Source organism: Equus przewalskii, chromosome 24 (genome assembly GCF_037783145.1).
Source record: "Equus przewalskii isolate Varuska chromosome 24, EquPr2, whole genome shotgun sequence".
In the NCBI taxonomy this organism is placed as follows: domain Eukaryota; kingdom Metazoa; phylum Chordata; class Mammalia; order Perissodactyla; family Equidae; genus Equus; species Equus przewalskii.
This window is the reverse complement of record NC_091854.1, coordinates 32,211,760-32,234,835: the sequence shown is the minus strand read 5'-3', so window position 1 is coordinate 32,234,835 and position 23,076 is coordinate 32,211,760. Positions and strand designations below refer to the sequence as shown.

General features: G+C 41.5%; 1 protein-coding gene across 15 annotated transcripts in view; it reads left to right on the top strand.

The window, feature by feature from the left end:
* Positions 1-23,076, top strand: part of ALG6 (ALG6 alpha-1,3-glucosyltransferase) — a 72,478-nt gene that overhangs the window by 10,226 nt on the left and 39,176 nt on the right. For 13 of the 15 annotated variants that reach the window (XM_070591877.1, XM_070591879.1, XM_070591876.1 and 10 more), the window contains 9 exons: positions 2,638-2,722; positions 9,186-9,275; positions 10,412-10,500; positions 12,936-13,018; positions 13,652-13,716; positions 18,670-18,861; positions 19,402-19,537; positions 21,282-21,367; positions 22,742-22,826. In XM_070591877.1, the coding sequence (XP_070447978.1) occupies positions 2,638-2,722; positions 9,186-9,275; positions 10,412-10,500; positions 12,936-13,018; positions 13,652-13,716; positions 18,670-18,861; positions 19,402-19,537; positions 21,282-21,367; positions 22,742-22,826 (911 nt within the window). Of the gene's footprint in view, positions 1-1,419; positions 1,530-2,637; positions 2,723-9,185; positions 9,276-10,411; positions 10,501-12,935; positions 13,019-13,651; positions 13,721-18,669; positions 18,862-19,401; positions 19,538-21,281; positions 21,368-22,741; positions 22,827-23,076 lie in introns of those variants that run through there. The other 2 variants (XM_070591883.1, XM_070591870.1) reach the window with 2 other exon arrangements.

Here is a 23,076-nt window from a genome sequence, read left to right as displayed (position 1 = left end):
AATGAAATGAACACTTAATTGGTGCTTAAGCCCATTTTCCTGAGAATGAGACAAAATTGAAGCTTCGTGAATACACATTAGTGTGTTTTCTGTCTGCGATTCTGCACCTGCTGTAACTGGGTTTGTGGGTTAATTGCAGTGGGAGGAGCCCGTTTGCCCTTCCCGGTGAGGCTCCCACAGGTGCAGTGGGGCTGTCCTTCTGGGTTGCTTTAAGGGCACTTTAGCAGTTTAAAAAACTTAAGTACTAATTTCATAGCCAGTGTCAGCTGAATTTATTGAAGTAGGTCAGACTCTGGATAGAAACTTGTTTCTCAACCCTAAGGAGAGTCATTATCCGCTCTTCCGTTTGTTAGAGAATGGTAGTAAATTCTTCCTCTTGACCACGAGTCTAGAGCAATTCAGAAAATCTAGATAGTGGGATGTTGTCAGGTACAGGAAATTACTTAAGATCCTCCCTGACTTTTATTATCCCAGTGGAGGAAAAACAAACAAATAAAAACAAAAGAAAAAATAAAAATCAGCTCCTTTCCCCCCATAGACGGTGGTTGTATTCCTAAAAACAGAAACACACACACACACCCACCTGTAAAATACACACGCACAAGTGCATTAGCTCACTGGGGAGTCATGTTCCTTTTTTTTTTATCGTAGGTTATTCTTCTCCTGTTCAGTTAATTAAGCACGTTTTTAATGAAAGTATGTACTATATGCTTAGCAACATGCTTCCTTTGAACTCTAGAAAAATCACATTCTCTGCCATAGAAACTAAAATTCTTATTTGGGTGGCAATTAGGAAATAGTATAGTCAATGACAAAGTATGTGATCTTGAAAATCTAAGTATTATGAGAAGTCAGTAATTAATGATCAGCATGTTTTCAATTTATAAGGGAAGGTTTCGTGGGGAATTTGGAATTTGAGACGATTCTTCTGGGACGGATATGAGTTGATAGAAGGGATGTGTGAATAGGGAGGAAGCAGTATGAACAGAAGCTTGGAATTTCAGTGTCCGACAGTAACTTCAAGATGGTTTTGGGCAAGAAGCAATACACGGGCATCGTGTTAAAGTATCCTTGGCGTCATTAGTTGGTCTGCCATCACAAATCGCTGAATGATGCACAGCCAGAAAGTGGAAAACCTGAGACTCAAAAATTCAAACGTTTTAAACTTAAAATCCTTGCTGTATCACACTGATTCCACCAACATCCTTGCTGTGTCATTGTACACTGAGAATCTACGAGGAGCCCTTTCATCCTGAGAGTACAGAAATGGACAGGATACGGTCCTTTCTGAGAGAGACAGCGGTGTGTGTACGTGTGCCTGTGCTGTGGGGAATTCCTGTGATAGTCACTCAGAGGGCACATGCTTTGGACACGTGACCTGCCTTTCCCATTATTATCTCATAGTGGGAGTATCTCTGTGGGCGGAGATGCTAGCATTTAGAGAATATTGGTAGAATATAGCCAGTAAGTGCAAAAAAATCTACCTAATGTAGTGTTCCACAGCTGGAGAAAATCTGGGTTGGATTTCAGTGAGTGATGATCTCTCCTTCTCCAATGTGACATACCTTCCCAATGGATTAATGCATATATTTGACTACCCGGGATTTTCCTTTGCTGACTGAAAAACCTTTAGCTGCTCTGGATCTCTTTGGGCCGCCTCACAATTTTGTAGTCAGTTGCTAGTTAAGCTGTGGGTGTTTACCAAATGGGATTACCTTTATATCATTTTAGATGACGTAGGGTGAATAACCTACTTAAGCGAGTAGTGAGGCCATGCGGAGTGGGAGCTAAGAGCGTGGACTGTGGAGCATCTGCCTGCGTTCCCATCTGGCTCTGCTGCGCGTCACCTGCGTGACCGTGGCCTCCGTTTTTCCAGCTGCAGAGTGGGGATGATGATAATCCCCACTTCTTTGTTGTATTTGGCACCCGGGAGGCACCATCAATTGTTAGTTACTAAAGATCCGTTATTCCGTGTTTGCAACTTTGAAATTAAAGACAGTTTCTGTATCACTCATTTGACAGCAAAGCCTGACGTAACTAACGTCTTTGTAACACAGTCTGTTTTTGGTTCTATGCTTGACCTCAAGTTATTTATATTTAGTTTGTAAAAGCCATTTGTGAAATACAGATATTTGTTATTAATACTGTTTTATGACACTTACTGGACGGTGTAGTGGACAGTCTTTCTCGTGAAGTAAAAGCAAACTTGAATATGTTAGCATGAGTGTTATCAGTGACTTAATTAATAACTAATTAGCATTATAGCTAGTTAATGTGAACAATATTTATTGAATGTTTACTGTGTGCCAGGGACTGTACTGGGCGTTTTATGTCCATTCTCTTCCTATTCCACTAGTCCCCTAGGTGGGTAGTATTGATCCTGTTTGTAATGCGCTGAGGCTCAAGGCCACGCACACTCAGTGAGTTAAAGTGCTAGGAGTCGGACCTCATCTCGCCGACGTTTTTGGTAACTTCTGTGTTCTTTGCCTTCACCTACACTACCTCTATAATATAGAAATTTTTCATAAGGAAATAAATTATAACATCGTATATAATACTAATAATATTATAACATAGTAAATAATAAAAATAAATTAAAGTCTATTGTTGTTTTGCTCTTTTTACCTTTCATCTTAGGTGCTGGAAAACCGCCTATGTTTGGTGATTATGAAGCTCAGAGACACTGGCAAGAAATTACTTTTAACTTACCCATCAAACAATGGTATGGATAATTTTAACTCGATTTTATTGTTTATCATAGTTGTTATAGATTACTTGAAGATACTTAAAAGGAAAGTATGTTCTTTTCTTCATCTTGAGCATTCTTATCTTCCTGCATGCTGATGTCACATACGTTACCTTGCGTATTGTAGGCCTGTTTTGACGTTGCATACTCCTGAAAGTTACCTCTGTACTCAGTTACTGCGGGAACATGGACTGAGCTAGAACTCTGAGGAGAGAACGCTGTATTCCTTAGAAGCTCCTCGGGACATAAACCGTGGAAGTTCATGAGCTAAAAATATTTCTGCTGGAGGTTTCGTGGAGTTTCTCTCTTAGAACGGATGAGCTGTAAAAAAGCAGTGGCCTAGACGGGAGGAGTGTGGGTGTTAGAGTCAGCCAGCCTGCGTTCAGACCCGGCCCTCCCTGTTTACTAGCAGGGGGACCCGTGGCGCATTATGTAACTTTCTCCGCCACAGTTTGATCACTTGCAGAGTGGACATGATAGAAGACGTATTTCACTGGGTTATTGTGAGGATTGAATGAGATGATGCACATGGAGCCCTTAGAGCAGGGTCTGCCATGTCGTGAGCTCTCGGTTAGTGTGAGCTGTGGTTATATCTTCACAGAAATCCACGCCTGTGGCATTTTTATTGAACATATTCTGATAACAACTGGTGATATTATTTATTGACTTACTGGATGCCTAGTGGATTATTTTATTAGAGGCTGGCTGTGCAAACCGTTCATGTTGTCTGTTAATTGTTTTCATATAACTCCTTCATGAGCGAGTTCACGCAAGAACTTCATATTGAACCTTCCCTAAGAGGGCAGCCTAGTCATAGTTCGCAGTGTTTAAACAGGTCAGGTAAATATTTGGCACTGTTCTGTAGTGTTCTCTTTTGAGTATCTTTCAGATCCTCAGACATTGATTTAACCAGCGAGTATCACTGTTCAGATCATTAGTACATTCTTAATGTTTTTCTCTTGCTTGATTGGTAAAATAGGGTCATACTTGCTGAGGCAAAACAGACCACTGCTTTGGAGCTTTGTAATTCTTTTCTGTTCTTTTGTAAATATTACATGGATAAGATAATTGTATTCTTGGCTGTTCTTTGATAAGTAGTTCTCAACAAAGACTTTAACACAAAATTAGACATAGTATTTAGTACTGAAAGATTAATTAATGCCAGGAGAGGAAAGCACTGATTCCAAGGGTGGGGTGGGATAGAGTGTATTTTTTTTTTTTTTGAGGAAGATTAGCCTTGAACTAACTGCTGCCAATCCTCCTCTTTTTGCTGAGGAAAACTGGCCCTGAGCTCACATCCATGCCCATCTTCCTCTACTTTATATGTGGGATGCCTACCACAGCATGGCGTGCCAAGCGGTGCCATGTCCGCACCCGAGATCCGAACCAGTGAACCCTGGGCCGCTGAAGTGGAACCTGCGAACTTAACTGCTGTGCCACTGGGCCAGCCCCAATATAGTCTTAATCCGGTAGGGCATGGGCCATTCTAACACTGACCTGCCTCAGCTTTCAGCTCTGGGCCAGTGGTCTCCTAGTTTGGCCCAGATAATTAAGAGGTGACTATATGTATTCATGCAATCTTTTTTCTTTATTAAAAGCCAGAAATGTATAACTCGGAGAATAATCATATGATTAGGTTTTGACTATGGTCCGTGAGCCTTTAAAAATTATGAAATGCCTGAGGTCATCTTGGTGGCAAATTTTGTAGTGTTGAAATCTTTATCAAGGGTTATACAGCCTGAGAATCCTGAAGGGTGGGCTCAGAGACAGAGGCGTAGAGTACAGAGAAATAGGATTTATCGTCATTGATCATGCACCACTTCAGAAAGTTCATAAGAAACTTAAGAAATATGATTTACTATAGTAAATGTCAGAAAATTTCTCTTTATGAGTGGATGGACTAGAAGAATCAAAAATGTGTGTCTGGTGATTGTAAGAGAAACAGATCTGTTTCTGATTCGCGTTTCAAGGGTGTGATTTCTTTTTCCCCCTAGTTTGAGGTTCACTTTATGTGATGTATGATTCATAATGGCCATCATTGAAAGTGATATATCACAGCGGCACAGTTTATATAGTAGAAAATATATACTCAGGACAGGTCCGCCATTATCAACAGTGGATATAAATCTATATGGGAAATAACATTTCTAATATTTTGAATTTTTTGGCTAATTTTATCAAATCTGATTAGTTTGCCATTATTACCTAGTAATGTGGCTGAGGAATGATGTATTTATTTATTTGTTTTTGGTGAGGAAGATTTGCCCTGAGGTAATAACCGCCACCAATCTTACTCTTTTCGCTGAAGACGATTGGCCCTGAGCTAACATCCATGCCCATCTTCCTCTACTTTATATGTGAGACGCCTGCCACAGTATGGCTTGATGAGCAGTGCGTAGTTCCACGCCTGGGAGCCAAACACGTGAATCCCGGGCCGCCGAAGCGGAGTGAGCAAACGTAACCACTATGCCACTGAGCCAGCCCTGGAATGATTTATTTTTTTTAACTTCAGTTTTCCAAGAGTCTTTCTGTCTTCATCTGGAAAGTTGGCTATCATGTAAATAGTCAAGGCTCTTTCAAATGACATAGTTGTCTAAAATATGCAATCAGGATCCATCAGGTTAACTTTAAAAAACGTCAGTTTTATAATTCTAAATTAGAAGAAAACATTTATTCTGTTTCAATATGGATAGTTGTAAGTAATAGGAATATTGAACTTTTTTCTTTAATTTTATAATGAATTTTATAGTGAAAATTCCTTATGTGTGAAATCAGGAGCACTTTTGGCATCAAGCACTAAAAAACTTGAGTAATAGCTTAAGCGATAAAATAATTTAATTCTCTCAAGAAGTAGTTCTTTGCAGGGCTGGTAAAGTGGCTCAGTGACAGCAGTCACGGACTTGGCGTTTTCCATCTTTCTTCCCTTTCTGTCTTTCTTCTTGGCATGTTGGCTTTTGACCCCACGCTCAGTAGATGACAGCCAGGGCTACAAGCATGGTAACTTTGTACAACTGTGTTCAAGGCAGGAATAATAGAATACCTTCTTTTTACCTCTCTTTTTGCTGAGGAGCAAACTCTTTCCCACCCTTAAAGCAGTCATTCGTAAAAAGAAACGCCTGGCTCCGTGCAGGCCTGGTTTCTGTCCAGGGCTAGGGGATGGGTCCACCTACCCTGAGCGTGCGGCGTTCTAAACCAAATCACAGCTTTGTGAGGTCAAGAGGCATTGTGGGAATGGCCGTTTATTTCAGCGTTCTCTATGATGAGAAACCAGGAGTGCGTTCTCTGTCTCTTAGTAGGTTAAGAGAATGATTAAGTAAAGTATATTTCCCTGTGCACATGTGTGTGTATTTTTTCTAGGTAGATTCCTAGAAGTGGAATCTCTAAAGTACCCAGTTTTAATGGATAACAACACCAGAATATGTCTTCCCACATACCCCTACCAACACTCTGTAACGCCACACTTTAAAAATTTCCATTTCCTTGAATACTTGTGACGTTGAGCATCTTTTAATATGTTTACTGATCATCATATTTCTTCTTAGAATTGTGTATTCATATCTTTCCCCTATGTTTCTAATGGATTGCTGATCTTTTTTGTAATGCTTTGTATGATTTTTAAATAAACAGTTATGTTAATTTTTTATGCTGTGTGACAGATGAGCACAAATGGTAATTGTTACACGCACATTTATCATGGCACAGTTTCTTTGGGTCGGAAGTCCAGGTGAGCTTAGCTTGATACTGTGCTAAGGGTCTTAGGAGGCTGCAGTCCCGTAGTAGCTGGGGCCATAGTCTTATCAGTGGCCCAGCTGGGGAAGGATCCATTCCACGTTCCCTTGGGTTGCTGGCAGAATCAGTTTCCTCGCATCTACAAGAATAAGGGCCTCAGCTTCTTGTGGGAAGCTACTCCTAGCTCCTAGAGTCCACTTGAAGTTTCCTGCCACATGGCTTCTCCGATGTGGCAGCTGACTGAGACGTGACAGCTTGCTTCTGCAAAGTCAGTGATGGGGGCATCTCTAGCACACTTGCTAGCGAGGTGGAATCTTACGCACATGTGAAACAAGCACGAGAGTGACATCCTGTCACCTTTGTCATATCTGGTTGGTTACAAGCAGGTCACAGGTTTTGCCCACACACAAGGGAGGGGATTGTACACACTCAGGGGCACACACATTAGAGGATGGGTTCAAGGGGATGACCTTAGGGTCTGTCTGCTACAACAGTATTCTACATTTTAATCATTTATCTTGTGTGTATGTATAAAAGAAATATCTTCTTCCTTTGAAGATATTTCTTCAAAGAAATATCTTGTCTTTGAATTTTTCTTATGGTGTCTTTTTTCATAGAAAAATTTTACATTTTCATGTGTACAAGTTCTCTGAACTATTTAAACTTTTCTGTAAATTTGAAACTATTTCAAGCAAAAATACCCATGACTCTAGGTTGTATGTTAAAAAAATTACGTTTTGGAGTTAATGATCACACTCTTGAATATAATTTCCTAATTTGTGTGGCAGCCAAATTTTTTCTGACAAAACGTCTCCTGAGGTCACATGGGGGTTTAATGGGAAAATCCATTTCACTGCTACTTATACAACTTTTTAGGTAGATCCAAAATACGTCAAGCAGGAGAATTAGCTCATTGCTTTGCTTCCACTGGCAGGTTTTGAAGCTTTACTGGAAAGGCTTTTCAGCTATCATCCATGAATTTCTCTCTTCTTATTTATGCATTTCCGTAAGAACAGGGCCGCAGTGGTTGGCCCCAGCGTTCTTCCCGATCTAAGCAGTGGCTTTGCTGTTGGCATACATCTGTGCAAGCTTGCAGCTTACTGTCAGCCCCTCTTTCACTTATCTCCACTGGATCTCAAGGTTGAAGTAAATGAAGAATAGCTTTTACCTTATCAGAAGCTGAAAGCCAAATCCTTTTGGTCAAAATATGATTCTTGACTTACTTGATAGTTTTCCCTTGCTGTATCCAACCCAATAGCTTTGTGGCTAATAACCAAATAGAATTAGTGTTGTGCACTTACCTTGTGGCAGGTGGTGACTTATCTGCTTTACGTGTTTAACTCAATCCCTCAACAACTCTGTGAGATAGCTGCAATCAGACTTTATGCTGATGCACCCTGTAGCAACGTGAATTTGGAAATAACACAGTTGTTGCCTATCTTCAGGCAACCCTTTCTAGAGAAGTGGGTCCTCTGGTCTCCACTGTTGGCCTGGTCCATCTTCCCAGATTCCAGCTGTCTGAAGCGGCTCCAGCTAACTTGCAGATGCTTGGCTTCACTGCTTCATGGCTTCAAGTCCCAGCCAGATATGGGATCCAGGATTGTTCACATGGGTGTTGCTGCTGGAGTGGACGACTGCCGACAGATGGCACCCTACTGGGGTACCCTATGCCCAGAGCTCTTGGCTGTCCGCCATGGCTCGGTCACTTTATTAGTCCCCATACAACCTACATGTTATGTGACTGACACTATGTAGACCTTCTGAAGATGAATAATGGATTATTTAACGGGATCAGGATGAATGCTAACGTAAGAAAGATTTTTAATCCCAAAGTAAGAGATTGTGATGCTGAGAAATTGTGACCCATTCAAGACCCCCTCTGAACAATGGTTATTTGTGAATTTGGTCTCCATATGATAAATTCTTCTTACGACTGAGAAAATAAATTGCATAGACGAAGCTGCCTAGTTATAAAGGGTGTGGTTGAGAAATCTGTCTATGTAACTGTAACTTTTGTTTCTTGAGTCATAACAATTATATACAGATCCTTCCCGTTCTGGCCAACTGGAGGGACCTGTTAATCTGTGAACGTTAGAGCCAGTGTTTTTCCTTAATTCAGAGAATCTTGCGTATAATAGACTCTCATTGTGTGTTGGTCGAATTGTTTTCAGATAAAGTCTTACTGAAAGTCTACTTGTTTCATGAAGTATTTCACTTTCTATAAACCAAGTCTTTGTGAGTTCTTCGATTCTCAGTATTTACTTTTTTAAGTTGTGAGTTCCTGCTGTTTCTCTGATGTGTCAGACTGTCGGAAGCAGGTTGTCTTTTTGTTGCCTGTTTTCTTTTGTGTGAGTCTTAGTCATCGATTAAGTCTGCTGATAGAGCGACAGCTAGTTCCGGTTTGCCTGGGACAGGCTGTGGTGCATCCACTGTTATGGCTTAATTATTAATAGCTTCCTTTTTCACCCTCAGGACTACTTGGTTTAGACAATAAATGATTTGGTCACTCTACTTAATAACAACTTTTAATTGTGAGTTCCCAAAAATTTTTAGGAGAAGGGGAAAAGAAAAACGTTTAGCTGAATCTTTTTTTTTTTACCTTGTAGAACATATTTTTTCATTTTAATTAAATTAAATGAGACGAGATGTTACCTGTAAGTCTGTTCTTGAATATTGGTTAATGGAATGGTGCTTTTTTCTTTTTTTTCAGGTATTTTAACAGCAGTGATAACAATTTACAGTACTGGGGACTGGATTACCCACCTCTTACAGCTTATCACAGCCTTTTATGTGCATATGTGTAAGTTTTTCTTCCTTAATGTGACTCTAAATGTCTGTGCCCTTAGCAGATGTAGTGGGTGACAGTGTGATCTGGCTTCGAGTAGAGCAGACCATCTGTAACTACTGTTGTCTTATGAAACTTTGTGACACACTGTGCCTAACAGTCAGGCGGCCAGAGGTCAGCTGTCAGAGTCTGAGCATTGCTGTAAGTTCTTCGGAGGACAGGCTAGAAGGAAATGCAAAGTCTAGCTTTGTTCTGAAGCAGAGATGTTACCAGTCCTGCATGGACCACTGAGAAATAGATCAAGTGTGGGTAGTTGTGCACAGAAAGCTTCTTTCTGGAATGGCCCAAAGTAAACGAAAATTGTAGGTCCAAATGGTACTCTGACTAACCGGTCAAGTTAGAAACTAGAATTACTGGATTTAAGCTCAGGGTTGGGATTCCTTCTGCTTTGACAGGAATGGGATGGTTTATGGAGATGAGGGGCTTCTGCTGGGTGGGGACCCGGCTCTGCTCTGTGGGGTCCTCCATCTCAGACCTGAAGTGCATCCGTGGAAATCTGAGGGACTTCTTCACAGAATCTTCCGAACTCATCTTATTTCTTTTACTACCTCATATTTTGTAAAATTTAACTTCATGGATTAAAAATAAGTCCCCAGACTTCACGATGATCAATTATCCTTTGCAGTGTTCAGGGTAATGCAGTATGATTAAAAACTTATTTTATCTTCACCAATTAGGTTTAGTTTTATGCGATGATGTATGATTAACACCTATTTATTGTAGCTGATTGTTGTAATAACTAAAATGATTATAAATTATAAAACTTGATCCTCTGGTCAATAGTGGCATATTGCTCTTTACAAAGTATGTGTTTAATAAAAGAAATGGGACACATCAGATTGTTTTTACCTGGAAGAATTGTGAAGGTAGGGATTTTAGTGACACGTTCCACAGTTTTGTTGGAAGATGAGCAAGGCAGACCCAGTTTTATAGCTCAAGACAGTGTCACATGATTAAATAAAAAAAGTCAAACTTAAGCCTTGCCTCTGTCGCTTTGTAAGAGCAGTGGCCACTTCTCAGAATAGCCTCAGATGTCCTCATTGCTGAGAGGATGAGGAATAAAGTGCATGTACATGTGCTCTGGTTCGCAGGGCCCAGTTTATCAATCCAGACTGGATTGCTCTCCATTCGTCCCGTGGCTACGAGAGTCAGGCGCATAAGCTCTTCATGCGCGCCACAGGTAAAGAGCAATGGGTATCGAGTGTGAAATTTGATTTCTAAAAAAATTTTGGACAAACTGATAAAAGGTTCTATTATTTCCTTACTGACTTTTAAAATTTTGTAACTATAGGGGCTGGCCTGGTAGCGTGGTGGTTGAGTTTGTGCGCTGTGCTTTGGTGGCCCAGGGTTTGCGGGTTTGGATCCTTGCATGGACCTACAAACCGCTCATCAAGCCATGCTGTGGCAGCATCCCACATACAAAATAGAGGAAGATGGGCACAGATGTTAGCTCAGGGACAATCGTCCTTAAGCAAAAAAATGAGGATTGGCAACAGATGTTAGCTCAGGGCCAATCTTCCTCACCAAAAGAAAAAATTGTGTAACTATACATATGCATGTATATGTACAATAAATGACCAAATGGATATGGAAGCTAAAAACAGAAGAGCAGAGACTAATGTGCTGGGTGGTTTGTGTCTATTATTATCCCACTTAATAACTAAACACCCAAATGAGGTAAAGACTATTTTACCCTTATCTTAAGCCGAGGAAACTGAGGCACAGTTAAGTGAGGTTAATAGCCCTCCAGGGGTCAGATAGCTATAAATTGAAGTTTTAGTTGTTCAGGCTGTTGCTTTAATATCCAAATTCCAAATCCTTTTCTCCTGTTTCTTAAAGTAAACCTTGCAGTTGTATCTCATACACTGTTGCTAAGTTAAATGCACTCATGGGTCGCCTAGCAATGGGGATGTGTTCTGAGAAAAGCGGTGTTAGGTGATTTCGTCATTGTGTGAGCATCACAGGGTGCACTTACACGCACCCAGATGCCACAGCCTCCTGCACACCCAGGCTGTACGGTACTAATCTATGGGACCACCGTCGTCTGTGTGGCCCCTCTTTGACCAAATGTCATCATGCGGCATATGGCTAATCCACTCAACAAACGTTTATTGAGCATTTATTGTGTGCTGTTCTGAGTTGAAAGTAATACGCTTAGATTTCTTTGAAGCTTTGCGTGACTTAGACTGTAGTGCTGGCCCGGGCCTTTTCCTTAATTAGTCTAAGATTGGTCAGCGTTCTCTTTACTGTTCATCTGCTCACAGAATCTCAGGCGCAGCTTCTCTGTCTTCCTCTCTTTTCCTCTCCCATTCTGTCCCCTCTTCCCCAGCGCTTTCATCCTCTGAACTGCACACTTGCCACGTGGTCCTTTTGCTTCTGAGCCAACCCGTGTATCTGCAGGGAACTCACAACCTTTACAGACAGTCTGCTCTGTGTTCAGGGAGCCCCAGGCATTAACAACTTCCTTCTTACGTTGACCCCCAACTCGTCATTTCAGCTTGTGTTTCCTTGGGCCACATGGAACACGTCTGATCCTTTACACCCGACACTGTACAGACATTTGAAGTCACCTCTTCTCTGGGGTATGCATTCTTAGATCTGTTAGCTGTTTCTTAGAAGACCCGTGTGTTGAATGTGTTTATGGCTTTGAGGCCTCTGGTTATGGTCCTTTGAATATGGTCTACTTTGTCAGTGTCATCTTAACTGTGGCACCTGGAGCTGAAAATAGGTTGCATGCATCTGACACTGACCGTTTACTATCATTTACCTTATTCTGGACGCTATATTTAGTACAAGAAAAAACAGGCTCTTTGGATAGCTATGTTGAAGAATGTCATGCATTTGTTTTCCTTTGTTCCAAAAGGACTGGACATTCAGAATTATGAATCACTTTTTGTTTTTTTTTTACTTTTTTCAGTTTCCTCCTCACATGGGCCTCTCAAGCTCTTTCTTTTGTTGTTGTTGGTTTGTTTGCCCTTTCTTTTGCGAGGAAGATTGGCTCTGAGCTAACATCTGTGCTAGTCTTCCCCTATTGTTTTGTATGTGGGATGCCACCACAGCATGGCTTGACCAGCAGTGTGTAGGTCTGCACCAGGATCCAAACCCATGAACCCTGGGCCGCCAAAGCAGAGTGAACGAACTTAACCATTATGCCACTAGGCCAGCCCCTCTCAAGCTCTTTATATACATTAATTAGGAAAATTTAATGTATTTTCTATAAATACTAACATTTAAAAAAGATTCTCCTATGCATCGCCACATTCGAGGTATTCTTCACACCAGAAAATCAGGAGTATACAGGTATTGAGGGAAAAAGTGTTGTCTTCCTTGCTTTGAGTATTCTTAATTTTCAAGTGTGAGTCAGAGCAGAGAGAGGATTAATTTGGGAACGTGTAATTGGTGTAATGTGTGGCTTTGTTAGAGAAAATTGAAAGAGGCTTTGTGGCACCGAATCAGTTGAACTTCGGCGCAGGGCAAGGGAGCGGAAGGGCTTGTCCAGAGCGCGTGGGAGCCGCGGTCCTAGGATCCCCCTCACGGTTGGAGGGCGGGAGGCAGTTAGTGGGGTATTGTAGATCACGATGGACTCACGCTAAAAATCGTTTGCTTGTGTTTCAGTGTTAATTGCTGACTTGCTGATTTACATACCTGCAGTGGTTCTGCACTGTTGTTGTTTAAAAGAAATCTCAACCAAGAAAAAGGTGAGTTTTAAAGCAAACCCGGCATTTTACCTCTGAAACGCTTTATTAGCGTAACTATGAAAACAAAGCTTAAGGAAGCCTGCTTTTGGGAGGAGATAAGAGGAAACAGTATATCTTTTGTCGATTTATTTTCATTTAGAAAACATCAACTGATCTGAGAGTAATTGTTTTAATGCTCGACTCTAGTAATAAGATGCCCTGAGTTTCACAAGTTAAGTGCTGCTGAATTTGTTGCTTTCTTGGTAAATCGGACTTCGAGTGGGCTTGTGAGAATGGCTAAACTGAAAGGCGTTTTGCAAAGTTGCTGTATGTTCTCGTGTTCACAGTTAACGAGTATTCTTTTTGGTCATTTTATATGGGTTAATCATTAGATTAACTTCTCTGATTTGTATATCTAAAAGCATTTTCTCTGACAAATACCTTTCAGTGATTTTTTCCCTTTTTACTGAAGTATCCTTTGTCACCTCCTTGAAAACTTTAGTGTTTAAAGAGTTGTTTTGTAAAAATGGGATCTTCATGTAAACAGAAGGTAAGAGGGGAGCGTTTGCTGCTGGGTTGAATGGAACTGCACCTTGACCCTGTGTGATGCAAGGAATAGATTACTCTCTCATTTCACAATATTTTTCTTTACAGATTGCTAATGCGTTATGCATATTGCTGTATCCAGGCCTCATTCTTATCGACTATGGACATTTTCAGTATCCTTTACTAATTGAGAAATGAAGTCAGATGCGTATGATGAAGTCGAGGCCCAATCTGTGTAGCATTGTCCTCCACTAATGTCTTTCCAGCATGTCTGTGCGAGGTTTTCCTGTGGTTGTGTGTGGCTGTAATTGTCCACTGCTGTGGCTTTATCATATTCCATGGCGTGGACACGCATAATTCTATTACTGACAGGCGTTTGGGTGGTTCCCAGGTTTTGGCTCTGATGAATATGCTGCTGTGAACATTCTTGTAAATATCGCTTTGCACACCTAGAAATACATTGCTTATGAGTGGAATTGCTGAGTTAAAGGTGTGGCCTTGTTTAACTGTAGATCTTCTCAGATGGTTTTGAGCACGATGCCCCAGTTAACACCCCATCTGCAATGGTGTGACAGGGCCAAGTGCCCGTCTTCACCAGTGGTCAGTCATTTTCACTGTAACCAGTCTGGTCAATTTGTAGTGGTATCTCCTCTGTGACTTGAATCAAATTCTTGAAGATTTTGGGATTATGTCGTTTTGTAGGGATACATTTATTATTCTTTTTAATTTTATTGAGATCATAATAGTTTATGGCATTGTGAAATTTCAGTTGTACATTAGTATTTGTCACTTACCATATAACTGTGCCCCTTTACCTCTTATGCCCACCCCCAAGCCCCTGCACTCTGGTAACCACTAATCTGTTCTCTTTGTCCGTGTGTTTATCTTCCACATATGAGTGAAATCATATGGTATTTGTTTCTCTCTGTCTGGCTTATTTTGCTTAACATAATACCCTCAGGGTCCATCCATGTTGTTGCAAATGGGACGATTTTGTCTTTTCTGGCTGAGTGGTACTCCATTGTATTTATGTAGCCCACATCTTCTTTACCCAGTCCTCAGTTGATAGGCACTTGGGCTGCTTCTGTGTCTTGGCTACTGTGAATAGAGCTGCGATGAACATAGGGGTGTGTACGTCTCTTTGAATTGTTGATTTCAAGTTCTTTGGACAAATACCCAGTATTGGGATAACTGGGTCATATGTTATTTCTATTTTTAATATTTTGAGAAATCTCCGTACTGTTTTCCATAGTGGCTGCACCAGTTTGCATTCCCACCAGCAGTGTCTGAGGGTTCCCTTTTCTCCACATCCTCACCAACGTTTGTTCTTTTTTGTCTTGGTGATTATAGCCATTCTAACAGGTGTAAGGCGATATCTCACTGTAGTTTTGATTGGCATTTCCCTAATGATTAGTGATGTTGAGCATCTTTTCATGTGCCTGTTGACCATCTGTATATCTTTTCTGGAGAAAGGCCTCTTCATATCCTGTGCCCATTTTTTGACTAAGTTGTTTTTTTTTTGTTGTATGAGTTCTGTATATATTTTGGAGATTAACACCTTGTCAGATATATGATTTGCAAATATCTTCTCCCAGTTAGTAGCTTGTCTTTTTGTTTTGTTCCTGGTGTCCTTTGCCTTGTAAAAGCTCCTTAGTCTGATGAAGTCCCATTTGTTTATTTCTTTTCTTTGTTTCCCTTGCCCAAGTAGACATGGTATTCAAAAGACTGATGTCGAAGAGTGGATTGCCTGTATTTTCTTCTATGAGTTTTATGGTTTCACGTCTTACCTTCAAGTCTTTAATCCATATTGAGTTAATTTTTGTGTATGCTGTAAGATAATGGTCTACTTTCATCCTTTTGCACGTAGCTGTCCAGTTTTCCCAACACCGTTTATTGAAGAGACTTTCCTTTCTCCAATTGTATCTTCTTGGCTCCTGTGTTGAAGATTAGCTGTCTGTAGATGTATGGTTTTATTTTGGGGCTTTCAGTTCTGTTGCATTGATCTGTGCACCTGTTTTTGTATCAGTACCATGTTCCATGCTGTTTTGATTACTATAGTTTGTAGTATCTTTTGAAGTCAAGGACTGATGCCTCCAGCTTTGTTCTTTTTTCTCAGGATTGCTTTAGCAATTCAGGGTCTTTTGTTGACTCATAAGAATTTTAGGATGCTATGTTCTATTTCCATGAAGAATGTCTTTGGGATTCTGATTGGGATTGCATTGAATCTGTAGATTGCTTTGGGTAGTATGGACATTTTAACTATGTTTATTCTTCCAATCCAAGTGCATGGAACATCTTTCCATTTCTTCATGTCATCATTGATTTCTTTCAGTAATGTCTTATAGTTTTCATTGTATAGGTCTTTCACCTTTTTGGTTAAATTTATTCCTAGATACTTTATTCTTTTTGTTGTGATTGTAAATGAGATTTTATTCTTTTTTTTTGTTTTAAAGATTTTATTTTTTCTTTTTCTCCCACAGCCCCCTGGTACATAGTTGTGTATTTTTAGTTGTGGGTCCCTCCAGTTGTGGCATGTGGGACGCCGCCTCAGCATGGCCTGATGAGTGGTGCCATGTCCGTGCCCAGGATTCGAACTGGCGAAACCCCAGGCCGCCGAAGCACAGCGTGTGGACTTAACCACTCACCCACGGGGCCGGCCCCAGGATTGTATTCTTGGGTTCTCTTTCTGTTAGTTCGTTACTAGAGTATAGAAATGCAACGGATTTTTGTAAGTTGATTTTGTACCCTGCAGCTTTCCTGGAGTTGTGGATTATTTCAAATAGTTTTCCAATGGATTCTTTAGGATTTTCTTTATATAAAATCATGTCTGCAAAGAGTGAGAGTGTCACTTCTTCAGTGCCTATTTAGATTCCTTTTATTTCTTTTTCTGGCCTAGTTGCTCTGGCCAAAACCTCCTGTACTATGTTGAATCATAGTAGTGAGAGTGGGCACCCTTGTCTTGTTGCTGTTCTCAGAGGGATGGCTTTCAGTTTTTCCCTGTTGAATAGGATGTTGGCTGTGGGTTTGTCATATATGGCCTTTATTAGATTGAGGTAAGTTCCTTCTATCCCCATTTTGTTAAGAGTTTTTAATCATAAATGGATGTTGGATCTCTTGTCAGATGCTTTCTCTGCAACTATTGAGATGATCATGTGGTTTTTTATTCCTCATTTTGTTAATGTGGTGCATCACGTTGATTGACTTGTGGATGTTGAACCATCCCTGCCTTGGGGACACATTTTTTAACCACTTTGTACTTCACTTTCCTCATAGAAATAGAGAAAATAATAACGCTTACTTTGTAAGTTTTTTTTAGAATTAAATGACTTAATCTTTGTAAAGCATTTAAAACGATACCTGGGAGCACTAGGCACTAAGTACTTATCGCTGTCGTTATCTGTTGCTGCTGCTGTTGCTGGTTTTCACTTTTCGGGCTCTGAGATTTTACTGCGATTTGTGTAGGCGTAGGTGTTTTGACAGCTGTTTTGCACTCTGTGGGTCATTCATTTCGAAAACTCACCTTCAGGTCTGTGAAATTCTCTCGTATTATTTCTTTGATAATTTTCTCACCTCATTCTTGCTCTTTTAGACACATGTTGATCTTTCGTGTCCATCTGGAGCATCTCTTTGTCTTTTTGTTTTATGGTTTCAGGATTATCTTGACTTTATCAGTAACACTTGTATTAAATTTCATTTGTTTTGTTAAGCATATCTTAAAGTTCAATTATTCTTTTTTTCCCCTACCCTTCCCTGAACTATTTCCATTCCTCTAGGGTCAGTCTTTCCTCTTTTTGTTTTGGTCTTTTTTCTGTCATAGCTTTTCCTTCGATGTCTCTTTGGTCCTGGTGTATCTATTCTAAGACTAAAGCAGAAGCACAAGCTGTCTGTGGGCTCTCTGTATTTGGTCCGCTGTAGGATACGTGGGCGGGAGCTGGCCAGTGTGGGTTGGGATCCGTAAATGTCCGAACACGGAGGGGTTTGCACCGTAGTGTTAACGTCTACACTAGCTGCCCCAGTAGTTTGTTCCATTTCTCTGGAGCAGTGTTCCTTCTTTTGTGGCCTGGGGGTAAATGTTTTGGCTGCCTGACAGTCTGCCCCGCGGGGAGGTGGGACTGGGTTCTCCATCTAGGGACCTGGTCAGTCCTCTTGTCTCCTTTCCAGCCTAGGCCTCGGCCACGCCACCTGCTGCTGCTTCCGGGCCCCTGGGGCGGGCAGAGGGGTGGCTCCTTGCTGCCTGAGCTTCCTCCGTGCTCTCTAAGGGGTGGCCTCTTCCATCCTGTTCTGAGTCTCACCACTTCTCTGTCTTCACTCTGTGTTCTAGATCTGTGCTGAAATCTTTACCTCTTGTAGCCATCTTCCTGTTCTCTTCATGGCTGTGAATTTATCCTTTTAAAAATTCCCTGTCATCTTAAGGGGCCTCGGGAAGGAGAGGAGGCGGACAGTGCTCAGCTCACCATTTTGAACTGAAAATCTAATTGCGATGTTGTTTGAATACAGTAATGTTGTTAGTTTCTAATCGAACACATATTAATTTATATTATTGATGCATATTATAGAGGAAGTATAGTGCTATCAGTAAGTTTTGTGGATTTTTTTTTTTTTTTTTTTTTTTTACTTTTGGAGCATTGTTTAATTCTCTAGATTTTGCTAAGTTATAATGTTGCAAAATAGTCCAGCAGAAAGAAAGCTACATGTTAACTATTGAGTTCTTTTAAACCTAGACAAATTGGTTTAGCAGATTTAATATTTTTGAGGCCATTATATATAATTTGAAATCTGTTCATCAATCCAGTACTTTCATTTTCTATTTAGAAATAGCTCTCATTACATATATTGTTTTAAAACCACATAAGAGGGGGCTGGCCCAGTGGCATAGTGGTTGGGTTTCCGCGCTCCACTTTGGCGCCCTGGGGTTTGCAGGTTCGGATCCTGGGCGCAGACCTACATATGGCTCATCAAGTCGTGCTGTGGCAGTCTCCCCCACACAAAACAGAGGAAGACTGGCACACATGTTTGCTCAGTGACAATCTTCCTCACTGAAAAAAAAAAAACCAACACGTAAGAAATAGACTCATAAAACGCAAGATCTGTCTCCTTTGGTGACTGAGATAATTTCCTTGACGCAGGATCATGTATAACTCTGTGAGCCTTGGTTTGGCTCTGTGGGGCGTTCTTGGAGTGTCCTGTGACTGGGACCTGCTGGGGTCCCTGGCCTTCTGCTTGGCTGTAAATTATAAACAGATGGAACTTTACCACTCCTTGCCATTTTTTTGCTTTTTACTTGGCAAGTGCTTTAAAAAAGGCCTCAAAGGAAAGGGGTGAGTGGCTTTTAGTTACCGGCATTCGGAACATTGCCCGAGTTTGTCTGCACACTCGCCTGAGGGAGGTGGCCCTTCTCTTCGCCTGCTGGGGATTTCTTACTGACGTGGTAGCTGTGGGGTGAGTGGAAGGGGAGACGTCGTGTTCTCTATCTTTTATCTGAAATCCTCCTGCCTGGAGAGATGATTTGATCAGTGCACGTTCCCGGAGGTAGTTGGATTGGCTTTAGAGGGTGGCTGTAGATTTCGTCCCTCCAGGGCTTACTGCATTATACCCTTGTTAGAAGTACATCCCGGTTTGACACTTTTCTCCCTGGCTGCAGAGGAGTGGTGTCCAAGGTAAGCGTTGATGCAGATGGGGATCGCCTTCTGTTGGAGCAGTGCACATCTGAACAGCTGTGCGTGTCCTGACTCCGACTTGAGGAGACTCCCGTCTTAGCCCTGTGCTGGTGGCACCACGTGTCATCATCACTCGACGCTGGCGTCCTTACACTCAGCGAGAGCCTCCGGCCTGACTGGTCACCTCTGTTCCTGTTCCAGGTTCGTTCTGTTCGTTAAGCTGGCAGGCACCGTGGTGGCTTCCTTCACCCTCTGCTGGCTGCCGTTCTTCACAGAGAGGGCCCAGGCCCTGCAGGTTCTGAGAAGACTCTTTCCAGTCGATCGTGGATTGTTCGAGGCATGTTTAGAACCCTTCTTCTCGCTCCTTTCTGTGACAGCACACAGAAGACACACAGGAGTAGTAACTTCAGCCGCTCTCCTCTCCCAGCCCCCCTGCCGGTGTTTAAGCCTGTACACAGGCTCTGCTCAGCTGGCCCTTCCCAGGCACCATAGGAATGGGGAGTGCTTATGCCATCATGAGACCCGTAATTCAGTCGCATCATACCTTTTTCTAATGAAATAGGGTCTGTAATGAAAGACGGCATGAGAAGTTGCAGCTACAAAGTTCACAGCTCTGTAATTTTTTGGTTTATATTCTCTTTTTAGTCTTAGGAAATTATTTATTAAACTAATAATCATGTTTGCGTAAGAAAGATCTCATAATTCCTTATGAGATATATAACCTTCATCCATAGTAATTTTTAATGAGAATCATTCATTTCATTTCATTTAATGCTAGCTTAATCACTCTTGTTAAACTTTTATTACATGGATAATTTGATTTAGATTTAGTAATTAAATTAAACAAATCATTTTTCTGAAACAAAAAGGCCTTTTAATAAAGTTAAAGAGAGACAACATATTTATAGATAATTTGCTTTTGAATAAACATTTCTTTTAAAAAGAGTTAGAGAAGCATATATATCTTCCTAATTTTTGAACATACAAATTGCTATGGAATATCTTTGAGTGGCTCTACAGGAGGATGGAACCAGCATTTTGAAAGAGACTAAGAGTTTGGTGTTGTGAAGGAACAGAAATGTGTGTGTGACGTGTGTGTCTGTAGGCATGGTGATGGTGGTGACACTGATCATCACAAATAATCACTATTATTCCCGCCACTTGCGTACCAGGTGCCAGACTCGCCACATGTGATCTTATTTGATCCTTAGAGTGGTCCTGAGGCTGCCGTTATACCCACTTTACAGATCAGAAAACCGAGGTCAGAGGTTCACACGGCTGGTGCATGGCAGGCCTGTGCTCCTCACTCCTTTGTATGTCCTCTCACCGTGACACCTGTAGAGGGAAAAGTTCAGTTCCCCGTGTAAGCTGTCCAGTGCTTCCATTTCAGAAATGGTGTTTACCGTGATAATTATAAAGACGGTACTATGCATGTTTGATGGGGCTGCTGGCACTTCCTTTGCTTGGTGCCCTCAGGGCCTGAGGAGCGTTCTCCTTGGTCTGACAGAGGGAAGTGGATGGTGCCGTTGTCACGATGTTGCGCCTGTGCGGCTGTGAGCGAGCAGCTGTGTGGAGGGGGTTTCACAGCAGAGTTGTGGTCCCAGATTCAATATTGAAAGGGATCCTAGCACAATTGCTAGTGTCTTTGAACTTCTCAATTAGCGATTAACTCTTGTCATTGCTAGAGCTAGTAGATTATTGTAAATAATTTCATGCATGTGATAAAATGGGCCAAGTAACAAAGATTTCTTAGAAAAATTTCCAAAGATGAATAACTTCAGTATTTAGGGATAACGTGCTGCTCTTTGAAAAATGTTAAGTATTTCTTGGGAACGTCTAGATTATGGTTGACTAGTGATTTAAATCAACTCCCATTTGTAAAAATGAAAAATGCTTGACTGTGTGAATGTGTGTTGAGTGTTTATTCCTTGGAGAGTTTAATCAACCTAGTTCTAAAATTGTGAACAAAAGCTTCCCATGGCTCAGAAGTTTGTTTATTTAGAGATTATGGACTGTACTTCATGGAGTTTAATATTTCTTTCAGTTATACCAGAATGTAAAACTAACAAATCTCTTTTAAGGATAAAGTTGCCAATATTTGGTGCAGCGTCAGTGTCTTCCTGAAGATCAAGGACATTCTGCCACATCACGTCCAGATCATAGTCAGGTGAGAGACGAGGTTGGGACGCAGAGTGGAAGCTGCTCTGTGAGCGTTTGGTAAGACCGCGTTTATCTGGCACTGTCAGGGAACGAGCGTTCTGCGTTAGTGGATGTTCCACGTTACGTAAACCTGTCTACACAACAAAACTCTTTCATGTGGAGGTTGTTACCCGCCTCCCTCCTCCTCCAACAGAGAGCATGCTGAATGTGACTTCACGTTGTCTTGAAGTCGTGATTTTCAGCGATGCATGTCAGCTCCACCACGGCAGTGGTGTGCACACGTGATGTGAGTTCATTCCGAGGGATTGGCTCATACAGCTGCAGGGCTGGCTGAGCACACTGGACGCTCACAAGGTGGGTGCTCAGGAAGGAACATCCTGGGGAAGGAAGAGCAACCCAGACCGGCTGCGGTTCGGAGGCCCTGAGCCCTCTTGCAAGGGCCTCTGGCTGGTGGGGTCGGCCCACCCCACAGGCTCCCTGTAGATTGACTTAAAGTCAGCTGACTAGGGACTGTAATTACATCTGCAAAACCTCTTCACAGCGGCAGCAAGATGAGTGTCTAAACAACTGGGAGAAGGGTGTGTGTGTGTGCGTGTACGTGCGCGCACCACAAAATGGGTGCTGCTTCTCCCTGTCCTGCAGTTCTTTTGAGAACACCCTTGTAGCCCACGGTGGCAGGTGGCATACTAAAGAGAGGATTCAGGGAACCCAGTTCGGCCTAGCCCAGCCGACACCCCACACAGCCACCACAAGTGGAGGATGAGCCGTCGCATTGCGCCAGGCTGTTTCGGGCCTTCAGAGGCTGTTTGCCTGGCACCTCCCGGCCGCACACGGCTCTGCCTGCCGCCTTCTTTTTCCTCCTCGCCCATCGGCCATCACTAGGAGAAGCCCTGGCTGCTTCCTGCTCCCTTTCTGACTTGTTCTTTCTCAGTTACCACGGGCTTGAAAATCAGATAATCAGCTTTTATGAAATGGGGGCCAGAGAGATTCTCCTGTGAGTAAATTTTATGAATGTTTGTGTTCCAAATGCAGCATTCTCTCTTTATACCTAGTCATGTTTTCTTATTTTGAGTGTAGGATAATTGACTATTAGCTATCTTTGTAACTTTTTTATAAATAATACTAAAATAATATAAGCAACATTTAGTACTATCATGTTTTATTCTGTATTATATAATCATATATATTAAAATGTACATATTTCAATGTGTGGATTTTATTTAAATGTTATTTGCTCTTAAATGTAGTAAGTAAAAATAAACTAATTTGAATTCAACTTAAATTGATAAGTAGTGTAATCCTTTTATTAAAAATTAGATTTTTGTTTCAGCTATACACCTCTACAAAGAAAACAAACGTTTTATTTTTGTTGATTTTTTAGCTTTTGTCTTACATTGTTGAGCCTGCTTCCCGCATGTGTAAAACTGACGCTTCAGCCCTCCCCAAAAGGATTCAGATTTACTCTGGTAAGTTTCTCATTACCTTAGATACTTAATTCTTGCTGCAGCTGATCTTTTCAAAATACAGATAATTATTCTCTTGCTCTGAACAGGATTTATTGGATTGGGAAACGGGACATCCATTTATCAGGTGAACATTTACTGAGTGTCTGACATACTTAGGTGCTGTGTTGGGCACTAGGCTGAGCAATCAGAATCTTCTCAGTTTAACTCAACAACTGCTTGATTTCTTCTCTGTATCAGTGAGGGAATGAAT